General features: G+C 47.5%; 1 protein-coding gene across 2 annotated transcripts in view; it reads left to right on the top strand.

The window, feature by feature from the left end:
- Window positions 1-17860, top strand: part of DNAI1 (dynein axonemal intermediate chain 1) — a 140499-nt gene that overhangs the window by 112018 nt on the left and 10621 nt on the right. For both annotated transcript variants that reach the window (XM_017819004.1, XM_017819003.1), the window contains one exon: window positions 504-689. In XM_017819004.1, coding sequence (XP_017674493.1) covers window positions 504-689 — 186 coding nt within the window. The remainder of the gene's footprint in view (window positions 1-503; window positions 690-17860) is intronic.

Genomic DNA, 17860 nt, shown 5'->3' with positions numbered 1-17860 from the left:
ACTGGTTTGAGTCTTTATTGTTAGTATTAAGCTGGAAATGTTAGAATGCTCTGTAACAAACAGCAATCAGAATTTCTGACAGCATTCCCTGTTTTGGGCATCAGTCTGTGTTAGACTCTGATTTAACACCTGTTTGTCTCATTACTTCCACTGAGAAGGGAGATTAAGACCTGTGGAGTTACAATGCTGGCTCTGAGCCTTCTCCAGCCTGGATCAGCTGGAGCCTTGCCAAGGCTTGCACCCACAGCAGAGAAGTGGTCCTTGCTCCTTGACACCCTGCAGGAGAAGGACAGTCCCTCACAAGCTGCACAAGTGACTTCTGCACACTGATTACTTAAAAGAGAACCATGGCCCTGACCACAGATGGCAATTGTGTGCTGAGGCTGGGATTTTTCTTCCATGGGACCTTTTCTCTCTGATTTCTCCAGCCAGCACTCTGTCGCTGAGGGATGTTCTTGCCTAATTATTCCTGTTTGTGTTCTTTGCCCTTTTTTTTTCCCCAGGCCCATGTGTTTGATCTGAACATTAATAAGCATGAAGCTCTCTGCACCCAGCTAGTGGTGACCAGGAAGAAAAATAAAACAACCCACATCCAATTTAATCCTGTCTTCCCTATTATCACTGTTGGAGATGAACGAGGCCTTATCACATCCTTGAAGCTCTCTCCCAACCTGCGCAAGATGCCCAAGGTAAGGATAAACTGCATTCCCCTCATGGGTGTACCAAACAGGTCTCTTCTTCATGCCTTATCACTGTCCCCTCTCCTTCCATGCAATAGTGTTGGCAAAGCTGCTCTCTCTAGAGAGGTGCTTCCAATTACCTCAAACCTCTTGGGTAGAATGTTAAATCCATGCCTCTGTTCCACTGTGAGTAGGAAGGCTCAGTTTGCTCCTGAGCAGGAGTGGGGACTGGTGGGAAAAGGATTTGCTGTCCATGGGCAAACTTTTTCACCATGATTCAGACAAGCTCTGGTCCAGAAGCTCTGCAGAGGTTCATTTGTTTCCCAAAGCTCACATATTTTCTGAGCTTTGGGTTTTACTTGCAGAACTCTTTGTAAAAAGTAAAGGAGAACCCAACACTTTCCCAAGTCCTCCCACAAAACCCGTGCTGCCTGTCTTCTTGTGCTCCTGCATCAGAGCCTGTCCCCTGACCACCATGTCAACTGTTCTGTAAATGAGCAAGTAGTGTTCTTTAATGTGTGAGGAGACTTGGGATCCTTATCTCAAGTGACAGCAAAGAGATACATGTGCCTCTGTGAGTTGGTGAAGTATTTTTCCTATCCAGCTGTGAGGGCCAGTTGTGAAGGATGATGATCTCTCTCACAGAGATCCATTACTGGACTTTTTTTCTGGTCTTCATCCAGCTATAAGTTGAATTGCTGTAAATGCAGTGTCCTTTCTGAGCCCTTGTAATTCTCATATCCAGTTGTCTTGTGTTAAGTGGAGTCTTTCAGTTTCAGGCTTTTTAGAACCAATCCAAGAAAGCAATCTCTCAAGATGATCATCTTTTATTTATGTACTCCCAAATGTTTTATATACTCTACTAATCTGCTGTATTAGGCAGGGTCTTTGGCCAGGAACTAATCCCACTGGTGTCACACCACAGTCTTCAGAGTGATGTTAAAAAAGTTCCTTCAGCTGGATGCCACTGGAAATGTGAATCTTTCCCTGTGCTTAGAGGGCACAGAAAACATTAGCATGGCAGTTTGTCTGGAGCTGAGCTGTGGGGGGCTGTGGAGGAGAATGAGTCCTTTCTGGGTGTGGTTGAGCACAGTGTCTGCCATGGACCCTTGTTCCACAAGGCCTTAAGCAGTGGAGGTGGGTCACACACACATAAATGTGGCTGCTCTCCTCCACTCCGCTCCCGAGCTGTGGGCTGAGCAGCACCCGTTACTGTGCTGTGGATCAGAATCATGGAGTGGTTTGGGTTGGAAGGGACCTTAAAGATCATCTTTAAAGTCATCATCCCATGGTCAGGGACACTTTCCACTAGACCAGGTTGCTCAAAGTCCCATCCAACCTGGCCTTGAACAGTTCCAGGGATGGGGCATCCACAGCTTCTTGGGGCAACCTGTGCCAGTGCCTCACGACCCTCACAGTAAAGAATTTCTTCCTAATATCCAATCTAAACTTGCTCTCTTTCAGTTTGAAGCCATTCCCCCTTGTCCTGTCAGTACATGGACTTGTAAAAAGTCCCTCTCCATCTTCCTTGTAGGCTCCCTTAAGGTACTGGAGGCCACAATTAGGTCATCTCAGAGCCTTCTGCTTTCCAGGCTGAATAATCCCAATTCTCCCAGCCTTTCCTCCTGGGAGAGGTATTCCAGCCCTCTAATCATCCTGGTGGCCTCCTCTGGACTCACTCCAACAGGTCCATGTCCTTCCTGTGCTGAGGACCCCAGAGCTGGATGCAGCACTGCAGGTGGGATCTCACCAGAGCTGAGGGGCAGAATCCCCTCCCTCACCTGCTGCCCACACTGCTTTGGATGCAGCCCAGGACAGGATTGGTTTCTGGGCTGTGAGTGCACATGGCTGGGTCATGTCCAACCTCTCACCCACCAGCACCCACAAGTCCTTCTCAGCAGGGCTGCTCTCGATCTGTTCATGCCTGGATTGTTACTGAGGGTTGCCCTGACCCAGGTGCAGGACCTTCCACTTGGTTTTATTAAACCTCCTGAGATTCCCATGGGCCTACTTCCTAAGCTTGTCCAGGTCCCTCTGGATGGCATACCATCCTTCAGGTATGGATTTGAATGTCTCCTTCCATTCCTGGTGGCCAGCTGCAGCCCTCTGTGCAGGGGTGAATGTTGTCCTCTCATTTGCTGACCTTCTTTAGAAGCAAAATTGCACGTTGTTGACAAAACAATTTAAACTGCTAGTTCATGAGTGACTCAATCACCTTCTGCTGACCTTAAACGAATAGGTACTATATCCCAGGCAACATATAAATGGGATGGAAATGGACTCTGCTGCTCTGATATTATTAAACTATCTGTCTTCCGCTGGCCTGGTTAAGTTTGAAGGGACACTAAATGGTGAACTAAATGTTTCCTTTACATGGGGAGAGGAAGGAGGGATGTTCAGGCATGGGTGGTTATGTGTACAGGTTCCTTGGCTGCAGCCAGCTTGTCTCTGAAACACAGGAGAATTTAAAACAGATGACGTGAAGCGTGGTGGCAAAGTGGTGGATCTGGCCCAGACTACTTAGTCTCCTTTCTGTGCCGCAAGTGAAGAAGCAGTGGTTTAGGCGATGGATGAGGGTGCTTTAACAGGGGGAAGTCAAGCCCTGGCAGAACAGGAGGTGCCATCCACTCTGTCGTCCTGTCTATCTCCTTCCTGTGCCTGCACAACTCTTCGTGTCCTTGGCACCAAGCCTCCAGCCATGTTTGCAAGAGTATCATCTCACTGTGGGAAGTCAGATGTACTTCTAAAGTATTGATCCTGGCTCCTCTAAAGATCAAGTCAATGTGCTCTTTAAACCCTTACCCTGTCCAAGCAGCCTTCCTCTTTAAAATGGCTAAACTTCTCCCTCTTTTCTGGGAGTCCCTATGGTGGAGTTAACAGTAATGGAACTTCAGAGATTTTTGTAAGTGAAGAGGATTCAAAACTGTGGGGGGGAGTCCTGGCATCCCAGCTGTCTCCTTTCAGATAAACCTGTCTGTGCCTGGCTCAGCACCTGGGTACCTCAGGCTGTTCTCTTCACCATGGATCCCCATAGAACCCAGTGGGGACACCTGCCCCACACCCAACAAGCCACAGCCAGTGCTTCACATCAACCCCAGCATCTGTGAGCTCAGCTGCCTGGTCTTGCTTCTGTCAGCTCCTTTGGAGATGGAAAGGTGCCTTTTGCTGAGGTCTGGCAGAATCTAGGCTTCCAAAGGGGCACAGACAGGTCCCACTGCCTGTCTGTTTCACACTGATGTCACAGGGGTTTGCCTTCCCACACAGCTGGGACAACTGCTTTTGACATGTATGAAGAGCAGACTAATCAACCTTTTTTGAGAGAACTCTTAATAGCCACATGTCATTTCAAACCCCTTCTTCCCCTAAAACCAGACACAGTGCAGTTTGCTCCGTGTTCTGCAGATTCCTTAACTATCGCTGGGCTTACAAAATAGGGCTTACAAAGAGAGACTGAGCTTGGGATTTCAGGCATGCTGAATTTATTCTGTTTTGCCTGTTAGGTAAAGGTGTTGTGGTAGATAAGTGGAAATAGGGAGGATAAGGATAAGACTTTGGTCCCTTCCTGTCTTCATGTCCTTGAGCTAGGAGGGAAGGTTCAAGAGCTCTTTAAATAATTCACTGGGTTGACCCACAGCTTAATTAATTCATATTTGTAAAACACTTGGGGATCTTTAAGAAGCGTTATTTAATACTCTGAGTTTTGCTGTCAGCGATGTTAGCACAGCCTCATTTATGAACACTTGGCAGAACAAATATGCCAAAAGGGAAACTTCTCAAAAGCAGTCAGGTGTTTTTTTTCAGAAGTGACTTTCCACAAGACATACAGTAAAATCTTCAAAAATGCCTAAAACCCCCTGCGAGTTTTGGCATCCTAAATCATTTAGTGGCACGTGGAAAAAGGTGCATTTGTTGTTGAGAGGAAGCTGGAGACAGGGACTCTGCCACATGTCAGGCACTTGTGTCAAGGACACACAGAGGGCACAGTGGTCCTGTGTACAAGGGATATCAAGCCCAGTAGGTGTCCTTGTGTCTGTGCCCTGGTCATTCAGGTCCTGGAGCTCTCCCTAGTGCCACAGATGAAGTCTCTGGGACAGGACAAAGACATTGTCTTGCCCCAAAGCAGTGAGCTGTATTTGTTTCCATGATGTGTGATCCTGGTAGAGGTTTTCCTCTGCCTATTGCTGTTGTCTCTAGATTGTGTGAACACTCTGGGAGGATTGTGTGAACTCCTGGGAGTCCTCTAGGAACACACTACCCAACTGCTAAGCATCAGCTCCAAGAGCCTGGGAGCTTAGGGGGGCAAAGACAGCTGAACCCAAACCATGTGGGAAGAGCAACCACGGGGCAGAGAGCAGAGCTTGCTGAAGGTGTGTTTGCAATCAAACTACAACCAGCATGGTCCTGCACTGGCCATGCTGAACAACATCTTCTTGAGCACCCAGCCCTGTTTGGGCAGAAAGCTCATGGCAACAAGTATTGTCCTGTGCAAGCAGGCCAGTGAAACTTCATTGGGTCCTTCTACTCAGGGCTCAGAATTGGGAGACAGAAATGCTTGCAGTATTTTAAGATGCAGCAGTAGGAACAAGTGGCTCTCTGCTGTTGTCCAAGCCACTTTTGGACTCCAAGCACTCCTTAAATGTTGCAGTGGATGTCAGGCAGGAGCTGTTCAACTTATAAAGTATCATTTCTAATTTTTAATGACCTTAGGTGGTTGAGTTCACCCGAGGGAAGCATTACTGTAAGAAGAATCAGTTTTGGGCAGAGCTGTTTAATTAGTGAGCCTTCCGGGTTTCACTCGAGGGTTGGAAGAAATTAAAGCATTTTGTCATCACAGTCAGAAGAATGTAGCTGCTCATGGGCTTTGGTTTTCTATAAACTGCTAAAATAGCCTGGCGCAACCCCTGTCAATGCTAAAAGTAAGGAGAGGATAGTAAAAAAAAGTGTGCAGTGTTTTTTAGAAATGTTGGGAGACCACAGCAGAGTAGGAGTAGAAAAGAAAGCTTACAATACAGATTTGCTGAGACTAAGGCAAATTTCTTGGCCAGTACCCAGGCTGATGGCCAGAAGGCAGACAGCTTCTTGGCCTGATGCTTGTCTTGGATATTTTTCTTGGATTATTTAGGATGATTATCTCAGTCTCTGTTCCTGCTACTGATTTCTTCACATGCAAGACACTTCTTTCTTTGTCTGTCGGGGACAGTTGTGTTTCTTCCCATGCAGTAAATCCTGATGGACAGGGTCTAGCCAGGCACGAGTGGAGTGTGAAGGGGAACACGGCTGCTCATGCATTCCAGATCTGTGCACAGCCTTCCTGTCCATGTGCACATGCTGGGCAGCTGCTCTGCTCTCCCCATGCCTTATCATACCTTCTAGTGTCACCTCTGGGCTCCCTGTGCCCCGCTGCATCTTTGCAGCACTGGTGATTTTGCCCTTGGCCAAATCCAGCCCAAGACTGCTCAGCCAAGGGAGGGGCATCGAATTTTGCTTCATGAAGCACTGTGGCTCTTTGACCATAACTGTTGGCACAGTCTAGGAGGGATCAGTTAGGGTAAGGGGACTGGGATGGACAGTGCGAGTATGTTGGGGTTTTAAGGAGATAAAAGAGGGAAGGGCATTTGGGGAAGATTGGTGGAAGTGTGCAAAGTTTAAGGGAGGCAATAGGAGAATGGCAATAGGAGAAATCTCTTCTTCAACCTATCCACCTCCCCAGCATTGTCTCCTTCACAACCTCTTGGGACTTGAGTTGCTTCCTCCTCATACTCCCCAGCAGCACCCACTGCACACAGTGCTGTCTCAGTAAAGGAGGCGACTTTCATCCCTATACCCAGTCTCAGTGGGATGCAGCTCAGATCCAGAGCAGGTACTAGGCAAGGACAGTGTAAACAGAGAGTGGGATTCTTGGTCCTGAACCTCACTGCTTTGTAGCCTTGTGTTGCCATCACCTAGGGTGACAGGGAGAAACTTGAAGGAGGTAAGGATCAGGAGATTGTTTCTGTTCTTAGTGTTTTCCTGTAGCTGTGGGAGGTGTGAGGGATGAACCAACCAGCACAAAAAGATGAACATAAACTCCCTCCTTCTGTCCCATGAGGTACAGTACACATGACTGTATTTCAGGAAGGAAGCTATTGATTAGATACGTTCTCCAAGGTCAGTTCTGGACTGGTGAGTAGTTTATCACTGAGGAAAGTGTATTTGGTCCCTTAACTTTACATTTCAACAGCTCTCATTCTGTCTGAGAGAACAGCACTTGTCGCCTCTCCAAACGGCTCAAGTTTTGTTCTTTTAGTGGTGTAATTCCTAGTCCTTCTGTTTTCATGCAAATGTTCCTCTCTCGTTGAGATTCCCTCAGTGCTTCTGTGCTGCTCAATCAGTGGTGGATTTCCTCTCCTCTCTTCAGAACTGGGTAATTGCTCAGTGACCCAGAAGCATAGAGCACAAGCAGTGTTGGAGGAATTTGGCATCAAGAGCTGCTGTGCCCTGCCTTCATCAGGACTGCCTCCTCCAGAGGCAGCTTGGCCTCTGGCTAAGGAGACACAACTGAGCTTGGGACTCATAAAAACTGACCTGCAGCTTGATAGCTTCCTCTGAGGCTTGCAAATGCTTTTTTATTTCCTTTCAGTCCCTCCCCTGTTATTTAGTCTAGTTGCAAATAGCTGCTCTCTCTACTGCTAGGGGAAGAGCTGAGGAGCATGGGTGCATCCAGAGACTTGTGAAACCCTGTTCCTGATCATTCACAGCCTTCTGTGTCATTTTGGTACGGGAAGGAAACCCAGAGCTGGAGGCCTGCAAGACGGGTGGGTTGGAGACACATGTGTATGAACAGGTGGCTCTGAGCCAGCCTTGGAGCAGGAAGGGCTGGAGGTGGTTGCTCTGACAGTCTCTGCTGCTGGCATGTGCTGGTCCCAGCAAGAGGCCACACCACTGTTGTGCAGCTTGCCAGGGTGTGAGCAGCACTGCTTCTGGCCTGCGGCTGTTTTGCTATGCAGATCTGTGACTCATGATTGTAAATCAGCAGCTACCAAAGGGAATACTGACAAAAGCAGGCTCCTGTGCCCCTTCCACCTTCTCCTTCCCCACCACACTTTCCTGCCCTGCCATTGTGCTAGGAAACCCATGAGCAGGAAGACCCTCACAGCCCTCAAGGATACCTTCGCCCTCCACTGTCCCACATCAGGTTCCTTGCAATCTCGCATAGCCTGAGATAAAATGAAGGGACTGTTTAATCCTGGAAAGCTGTTACTTGGGAAGTGAGGTGGTGCATGTGCCAGCAGGCTATAGTCCTTCTTGGGCAAAACTGAAGCCTTTGGAAATTTACCTAGACACCCTGGACATAGTCACTGTTCACAGGAGAGTGGCTCTAAGGCACAAATCCAGATGTCTAAGAGTGTCACACTACAGTTACAGGGAGTTCTGGATCCTGGACAGAGATGTGGCAACCTTAAATACTCACATTGTTTGGATAGCTAACCCAAACAAACCAGCAGTGGATCTAAAGGACTTGAATCTTCTCTATATTAAATCTAATTTTTAAGTTGCATCAAACTAAGTAAGGGGAGAAGAGAGTTCTGTGCAACAGAAGCAATGCTGAACCCCAAGGTGAAGAGCAGGAGTTTTTCTTCTTTTTACTGTTCCTGGCCACATGTCTTCAACCTTGTTTTTGTTTTGTAATGTCACTCTCTGTGGCTGCTATGTTTGGCAGTTGTTGGAGAGACAACATCAGCATATTTACAAGTTATTTTAAGCTGAAGTCAATTCCCAGTGGTCAGGGTGATGTGTGTTTAGTATCTTAAATGGAAACACTGGCAACTGAAGCAAGAAAAGGTCCCATTTTACAAAAATTCCATAGTACTTATGAATAATTTCTAAAGTGCAAATCTCATCCTGTGAGGTGCTGTGTGCTGTCAGGGGGATACTGACAAAGTCAAGAGGACTGTCTTTGACTTTCTAGTTTCATCTTTGAGGATCTGTGTAATAAAAAGGTGTGCCTATGTTTGAAAGTGATGCAAGACTGCTCCATTTTGCAATACTAGCAGTTTGGACAGAAGTGCTATGGGGATTTGGTTTTGGGATCAATAGTAGTCAAGACATTCTAGATATAAATCTGGTTTGTGTCCGTTGGATTTGCTGTCCTCAGTAACTGAAACCTGAATTTGGACAAGCAAAAATGGTTTCTAGTGGTGGCTTATTTACACCTTCCCTTGTATTTCTCCCTGCTGGTGCTGTTATGTTGCTACAAGTACTGTTTTGTCTGCAGACTTTTCATCCTCTTTTTTGTGCACAGATTGTGTCTGTACTTTGGTGTCTGCCATCCTAGAGCTCCCCAAGCCCCAGCAGTGTGGACTTTGTTCCTCTGCAGCCCGAAGAGCCCGTCACTGCCTGTCCTGGGAAATGCCTAATGCATGAGAGGGAGCTTTGCCTTACATTTCAAAGGACTTGCATTTTGGTTAGATGTGTGATTGCCTGAATATGCCAGTTCAGCTTGCACAGCTCCTCTTTGAGCCAGAGCCTCAGCTTTCTCCAGTGCCTTGGCAGAAAGCCATGACAGCAGAGGAGGGGACACAGCACAGTGCTGTGGCAAGAGAGGCACTGACCAACCTTATGGGATGCTTAGCTCACCTGTCCTCCCTTTCTTGCTTTAATCTGTCCTCTGTGCATTTGTTTCCATGCAGATGACTTAAGTCCCCTCCAGAAAACTGGGGGATCCCGAGAAATCACCAGTTCTTTGCCTGAATGACAGCCCCAGTACAAAGGCAGAGAGACCCCCAGGGGGATAAACTATTTTCAAAGCAGGCTTTTGGCAGAGCCAGAGATGGAGGCTTTTTTGGGAGACTCTCATTCCCCAGCAATGGCTGGGTGAGGGTGCAGGTCTCCAGCCTGCAACCTGCCCTGAAGTGACAATTGGATGCTCAGTCCCCTGCCAGAACTGATTAAAGTGGCCTGATGAAGGAGGTAATGTGGTTGCTTATCCTCCAGGTCATCTGAGGGTGAGCTATTTTTTTGCCAGAGAGCCCCAAGCAGCTCTCAGGAGTGCAGCTATTCCTGTGCCCTGGCTCTGCACAGGGGTGTGAAGGAGGAAAGCTTGTTAGCTCTGTGCCTGAGCCATGGGGTGTGTTAGGACAAGGCAAGAGCTCATCATGGGGACAAAGTGCAGAGCAGTGGCTGGGGCCTGAGAGACTCCATGGATTTACAGCCTGTTCTCTGTGTTTCTCTCCTGCTGAGTGCTTTTAGGACACATCCAATACCGTCACACCTCAGGGGAGGAGCTGCAGTTGGGGTGCACTGATGGACAACTCTGTCCCACTGGGGCCCAGCTCCTGGCAGGCTCTCCTGCCTCCTCCCTGACATTTGGATGTCACAGACTATCAAGGCCAAGATTTCAAGCTGGGCCAGCCAGGTCGCTGGAGAACTCATGAAAATTAGGAAGTGGAGCAGGGCACCAAAAGATGCTCACCCACAACTAGCAGACACGGCAATGATGTGCACACTGTTACCACTCCTGCCCAGTAATTCCATCTTGGCCCTGTGCTGTCCATCCTGGCAGACAGAGGAGTGAGTAGGGGAAGATAAGAGTGCAGGTCCAGGTGTGAAGCAGATGGAAGATGTGGCAGTTGTATGAGAGAATGGGTGAGAAGCTGGATCATGGCAGGGAAGAGCACACATCCCATGGGTGTCCTGGCCAGAAAAGTGCAAAAATGCCTAGAACACGAATAAGCAGCTCCCTGTTGGCTCTGCACCTTCACAGGGGTTGGTTTGGCCTCCATTTGGACTGATCATGCAATTAAGGTGGAAAAATGGAACTAATTCTTCCCAGGTCATGGCTCTGCACTGTCCTGAGCACCTGAGGACTCACTCAGCGGGGATGGAGAACAGGACAGTGGTCTTCATGAGTAAGACCCATCCCAGTCATGTTTTTGCCTTGCCTCACTGAACCAAGCAATGCTCCAGAGCTTGAAGAAGGTGGGCTTTTACTCTTCTTTGAGCTCTTCAAATTTTCCTTACTTGTAATTTTACATACCTTGTCTCTGGGAATCGACTGAGCGCTGTTGGACAGTGTCCCTCGTTGCAAAACCTGGTGGTATTTGCTGCACTAACAAAGGCAGGAAATTTGTCATGGCATGGAATAGGAAGAAATGCAGCTACAAGGGCCAGAGGAACAGCTTGATATCTGGCATATCCCTGTAACTGCTCCTGAGCCACTGCCAGAGCCTGACACAGCCTTCCCCAGGCAGCTGGCCTGAGCTGGAAAGGGCTGAGGCTGCCTGGGGAGACACAGAGGGCAGCTCCCTGATTGTGTCTGTGTCACTGTAAAACACATCCCAAATGCATTGCTCTAAAAAGCCCTTCACTTTCAGACTTCACTTGTGTGTTTTCTGACACTGGGTGCATTTATCTGCAGACCTCCCTGCCCCTGCCTGTCCTGATCAAAACCATCGCACTGCTCCCAGCCCTTCCCAAGCCTCTCCCCGACTCATGCCACCTATCCAACCTCCTCCAAAAGAAAAGAAGGGGAGACACCTGTGCCTGAAGGCAGGCCAAACAAATGTCCCTTGCCCAAATTAATTTGATGGGCTCGATGGAGAATTGTTTAAATGAGAGAAGAGAAGGAATCGCCCATGAATAAAACGTCTTGCTGCTTACGGTGATGGAACTGACGCAAGAGGATTATTTTTATCCCGTGGAGAAAAGGAAGAGCCCTGTGAAGCAGAGGAGAAGAGGGGCTGCCTTACCTCCCGCTGGCTGTGGGAGATGCAGTGACGGCTGCAATCAAAGCAGCTCCAAGGTTCTCCGGGAGGAAAACTGTTATGCTCCAATTCACTGACTGATTCTGTGAGATGGGATGCCAGACACCAACTGTGTGAAGCCGCCTTAGAGCAAACATCCCCTGATCTTTTGTGCTCCCATATCTCACCAGGAAGCTGCCTATGATCCCACTGCTCTCAGTCTGGGGTGTGTCTGAGCTGCTCACCCCTCATGGGGTCCTGGTCAGTGCAGAGACCTGTTCTGCCTGGAAATTGCTGTGTTTCCCATCTCCCACCTGTTGGGCTGAAATCTCCTTCTCATTATCCCCCAGACTACATCCTGTGAGTTGTGTCCTTGCTGCACCATGTCCTGTGGGTGCAGCTCTCCTACTGCCCTCCCCAGCACAAAGGGATCCTTTCACATGACCGGCCATGATGCTCCTGTTCCTCTGCAGTGGCAGAGCTCACTGTTTCACAGCTCCATGGGAGTGCCAGGTCCCATCCAGGTGATTATGCCTCTAACCCTGATGGCAGAACACTCCCTCCCTGTATTTTTGCATGGAATTGTCCCTGCTCACTTGCAATATCTTGCATTTGTCCTTGTTAAATCACATACTGGTTTTCCAGGTCACATCTCTGGTCCAACAAAGTAATTTCCAATTCCAGTCCTGCCTTCCGGGACACCTGCAGCCTTCCCGTCTGTCCCAATGTCCAAGTACTAATAGTAAATCTGTCCAGATCCCCTCCAGACCGTGGAGCTGTGGGAGTTGCGCACAACTCAGTGCTGACTGCTCTGGGTACAGCTATTGACTGGGTCTCACCAATTTCTGCCCACATTATATAGATCTGTTGCTTCACTTTAGGAGCAGGATATCAAGGGAGACAATGACATAGTCTTCCTGTGGTCAAGGTTAATGTCTTCTGTGTCTTTCCTGTCCACAAGGTTTATTCCAGTGTTGCAAAAAGAAATCAGATTGGTCCAGCATGACTTCTTTGGTGCAAATCCACATTAGTTGTGATGCATTTCAGTAACATTACAGCTTGTTGACTTTTTCTGCTCATCTTCTGAAAAATGAGGATAAACTGAAGGGTCTGAGATTCTCTTCTTTTTTGGATAGTTACTACCTTTACTTTATCGGTTTTCTGATCCCTGTCACCCTCTGAGATTCCCCAAGAAACTGCTTTGGATTAGGGATATTAGGTTGAGCTGATGTGATAAAAGCTGCCTTGCCAGGGGGCTGTTGTGGTCAGGATGGTCTCAAACATCATAATCAAGTCAAAGTGTGTGGGCTTTATTAGGCAAACAAGTATACCTGGGAAGAAAAGTGCATGCACCCTAAAGCTTGTATTTTATTCTCTGGATATATATTATTTGCGATAATAAAAGGCATTACCTCTTCCTGCCAGCCTGTTCTGTCTGGGTACACGCTAACCCATGCCCTGATCAGCCAGAGCAAAAATCTCCCCATTTGGTTGCCGGTGTCAGCTGTGATATCCTGAGGATTTGGGATTGCAGAGAAGGGGGAAGGTTCATCCCAGGAACACAGAGTGAGCATGAATGCGCTGCGCAGCCTCTGCTTTCTTGTTTGCCTCCTCCAACTTGTTGATGATTATGTAGACTTGCTGTCAGAAGTTAGACACCAAAACCAGAATGACCAGAAACTACTTTGCAAATGCAGCTGTGAGACTGGAGGATGCTCAACCCTCTCCAGGATTAGGTTTCCTGCTTTGATCTGCACTAAAGGAACCTGCTAAGCCAGGAAAATGAACTCAAGGGCTAGGCAACTAAAGGACATCCAGTAGGAGTGAAGGGAATTAATAATTTAGTGTATTTAATGTCAATGAAAAAAAAAAGCGTTCCAGGCTTTGCCTCATGGTTTGAGTTTGAAATAGAGCTGAGCAAAAGGCTGATGGATTGAGTTTCAATTACATCTGCTTGTTCAAGAAGAAAAGCTGTGCTGTAAAAACACTGCAGCCCACATGGCTCCCACAACCTGGAGGCTGGGAAACTTGGACTGCATGAATGAAAGGGAAGCCCATCCTGAGAAACCTCGGCTTATCTGCTGCCATGAGGCCAAAGGCAGGGCTGTGGAGGTGCTGTCTCACTCATCCCAGCCTCATGAGGTTTCCCAGCCTAAAGCACCAGCAAAGGAGAGGGATGTGGGCCCTGCTCCCACAGTGGGGAGACCCTGGGGCAGCTCAAGCCTGAAGTGCAGTGCCTCAGGATGGAAATCCTGGGGTGGCTGTAGGGCACAAAGTCTTGCAGAGGGATCTGATATCCCTTTTGTGGGGGCAGGAAAATCTCCACGTTTCTTGGCTGCATGGGGAGATTTCATTCTTCAGAGTGCTTTTACCCTGCTGATAGTCAGGGATGCACTGCCAGGGATGGTTTTTCAGAGGCTGGTGCAGTGGACAAAGTCTTTTGCAATCAGTCAGACCTTCATTTCAAGTCAAGGTTAGTCTGATCTGTGACTTAGAAAAGCAGCAAGAAAATGGGGCACCACCGCTGCCTACCTGCAAAGGAAGAAAGATAAAAGCTTGGCAGAGAGCTCCAGCCCTTGGTTCCCTTATCTCTGAGATACTTGTAATAGTTGTGGTCACAGGCTGAGCAGGGTTTCCCAAGACAAGGCAACTGGTGTCTCCCCTACTCTCTATCCCTGTCCCTTACCTGGCTTGAAGTCACTGGCAGGGATTCATTGGAGACATACAGCCTATGTCCCCTTGCTTCACAGTGCTTTTGGCTTTCTGCAGGGTGCAGAGAAACCACTGAATGTACTTTGTCCCTGCTTCCCCCTGATGAGTAAACCTCAAGTTTTTACAAGTTTTGGGTGAATTGGGCTGAAAGATGCTACAGAAATGCCACACATTATGTAATATGGTTGAACAGCTTAGAGGAAACTTACACGAGTTGCAATTGGCCTGGTTCCCCTGCTTCAGAAAGAATTGATTGTCTATCAAATGAGAACTCTTAAACACCACCATGCTCCCTATACTTAGTACTCTGTGGCATTTCAGCTGTACTTGGCAGTTGCTGTTTTAGCTCCAGGAAGAGTCATTGGTGTGTTGAGGTTACTGGCTGAAGCTGTGTGAATCATTATGGTTATTTCTGGGGTTTAAAATCTATTAAATCTACTTCCACTCTTGATCGTATTGAAATGGTAAAGGAATTGACAGGCAGCATTATAGAGAGAGATTCACAGCTCTGTAAAGAGGTAATCACAACTCGAAACAGGCCACGTAGCTGTATATGAAGAGATTTAAAGAGTCCTGAACTCCTCAGTTCTCTTGATTATGGCTTTTTTTTATCTTGTGTGTTAAACAATCAAACTGTAAGCGCTCAGAGACAACAAGGTGTTACAGTAACAGTGAGAATTTATTGACATTAAATCAATGTTATCCCTTTTCTGCCATTGAAATCAGCCTAGTGGGGAAATATTACACCTGTCCCACATGCCTGGGAATCATATAAGCTCCCCTCTTGTGTCAGCTTTTCCACTTGTTGTTAAGCATGGGGCAACAATCCCTGCTTTCTCATCCCCCTGGTGCCAGCTCTCACAGACTCTTAGTCCAGCTTCCTCCTTGCTCCTATCACAATCTGCCTCAGGCTTCCACTCTCTTTGGGTTTTCTCCAATGCTTCCTGGTTGTCATTTTTCACTAAGGGACCCTCTTTCTCCCCTTACCCCTCTAATACCAACACTCAAACCAGTCTGTGCAGCTTCCTCAGCTTTTAGATAAACTGAGAGGAGAGTATTGGGGAGCTTCTTCCCTCTTGTCATGTTGAATCCTTCCCTGTTTCCATCTATGGCTGTTGTAACTCACTCTCCTGCTATGCACTCTCGTAAAGAGTCCATTCCTGTCTTAATATCCTCCTCTTGGGTGCTGGCAGATGCTTGTTAGGTCACCCAAAATGGTCTCTTCTACGGACTGAACCAGCCCAGCACCCTTAGTGTGAGTTCAGTGCAAATCCTTTGGCCACAGACAACCTTGGTAGTTCTCTACTGGACTCAGCCTGGTTTTACAGTCTGTTTTTCATCATCAGGGCAGAGAATAGAAGCACTGAGCCATCATCCATCTCCTTACCTTATTTCTTTCCTCCCTAGAAGGCTCCTTTCCTTGTTTCCAGTGATTAAGGACATTATGGCACATAGGACTGGGGACAGAAGGTGAGAGTGGTTCACCCTTTTCGCTTCCTCCCACCTCTCAAAGCTTCTTTCATTAACACTCACCTACTGTTTCTTAATTAGCACCTTCTGGCTTGGAACTGCCTGCCTGTGTTGCATCTTTCTGTAGAAAACCTGCTGAAGCTCTATCGGTTGTACAACAGGAAATATGAAACACTTGGGCTGCTTGTTAGACTTACAGCTGCTCTTGTGCACACTTAGCGTTACACCGGGGCTGAGTGTGGTTCTCATCCTCAGCCTCTGTAGCCATCCTTGGCTTTACCTGTTCCTCCTGAGGGAACCTTCTCCTGTGGTTCTGTACTTGTCTTTTGATGCCAAGCCACATGACAAGTGCATGTCTGAGCTAAGCCAGGAGATTGCAGAGGTTATGCCAGAAGTGGAGGGTGTAAAAAGCTCAAAAATCACCCCCAAAGAGCTGTTATCAGTGGAATAACTGGGATGATATCTCAGAGCAGCCTGCAGATTTATTTGAAAGGGTGGATTGGTGTCCTCACTAGCATTTCAAATTTCTTATTCAATCCTTTGCTGATCTAGCAGAATCCACTTATTAAGTCTCGAGAGGACCTGGTGGCATGGAGGTCACGAGGACTTTGAAAGGTTTTATATCAAATCTCCACATGACTTTGAAACATTGAGGAGATGGACTGAAATCAAGGAATTTAATTCAATGAAGACCTTTCCAAAGTACCAAAAACATCTGACAGGGCTGGACTCTGCTGTGCTTGATTCTGCTTAGGTGCGAGCCTGAACTAAGTTTCTGTGGTCCAAGGACTCAGAGTTATGTTAACAAGCCCAAGCTAGTCAGTGATCCCATGCCTGCAACATGGTGTGATTTCAGCTGGGAGTGATGTGAGAATTTGTCTCATGTTGTGTACACCACAATAGCATCCAAGCCCCAGGTGATCATATAGGAAAGATTGGCTTTGTTTATGGTTGAATCAGGGGTTGCTGGAACAAATCAACTCTGTGATTTAACTTCCCCAGCAACCATGTGTAAATGAGCCAGAAATCCAGCAAGAGCAGCAAAGAACTTGTAACAAACAGTAACCATTCACAATGGTCTAGGCTTCTTTACAGGTTAGGGAGAAGATGGCACTCTTTCTTCCACTACCTTCCTTTCACCTTTGGAGCAATTGCAGCTCTCACTTAGGGATTTTATGCATCTTTATGGCAAATAGGGTGTTAATGAAAGTATAATTACTGTAATTAAATTTGGATTTAATTTTCTGAGCACAAGTGCCCCCTTTCTGTCTCTCTTTTGTTTCCTGACTGGTTGCCAGCCGTGAAAACATCTCTTTCCAGGGTGTTTTTGATGCTGAGGCACTCGCACAGTACCAGGCGTGTGGCAGTGGGATGGGCTCATCCCCTGCTGCGATTTGTCTCATCCAGCTCTCAAATCATGCTGACCTTTCTCCTGCAGTGAGGGGGAAGAGCAGGATCAGCAACAGGCCTTGGCATTTGTGATGTCTGCATATCCCAGTACTTTACATGCAGGATCCACATGGTGAACTGTTTTGCAGGAGAAGCAGTGGGATTTAGCGGGGTCAGGCAGCAGTTGCTTCCACCACTCCTCTAGGTCAGTTTGGGTGCTAGTGGAGAGGAACAATTCTGGGTGTCATCTTGAGGACTCTCAAAACATCACCAGGTTCTTGTTCAGTCTTTATTAGTTTCCCCCTGGTCCTGTAGCCTGACAACACATCTGTATTTCAGGGATTTCCTCACATCAGGGTGATACCAGGAGAATTGGTGCTTGGGGTCAGATCAGAATGAAAACAGAAGAGCCTGGGAAGAAGTGACCCCTCCTGAGAGGATGAGGGAATCTGTGCTACTATGCTGAGGGAATATGAAGCCAGAATTAGTATCCAGATGTGACAAGATCTCTGCCATCTCCACCAAAGTGATTTCTTCTCCAAGGGCCCCAAGGAGGAATGCTGGCTGTTTGCCTGGAACCATTGCCTCAGCCATGACCCTTTGTCCCAGCTCCAGCAACACGAGTGGGTCAAGGATCAGGTCACTGATCAACACTTGCTGTTGTATTGAGGTTTTCAACCTCATGAAGGTGACAGGCTTTGTGTCACTGTTCTTCTCTTAATCACAGAACCATAGAATTGTTTAGATTGGAAAAGACCTTTAAGACCATCAAGTCCAATCATCAACTCAGCACTGCCAGCGCCACCACTAAAACATGTTCCCAAGTGCCACATCTACATGTCTTTTAAATACCTCCAGGGATGGTGACACCACACCTTCCCTGGACAG

Source organism: Lepidothrix coronata, unplaced genomic scaffold (genome assembly GCF_001604755.1).
Source record: "Lepidothrix coronata isolate B3197 unplaced genomic scaffold, Lepidothrix_coronata-1.0 Scaffold72, whole genome shotgun sequence".
Classification (NCBI taxonomy): domain Eukaryota; kingdom Metazoa; phylum Chordata; class Aves; order Passeriformes; family Pipridae; genus Lepidothrix; species Lepidothrix coronata.
Note: the sequence above shows the minus strand (reverse complement) of the source record. Positions and strands in the feature narration are given on the sequence as shown.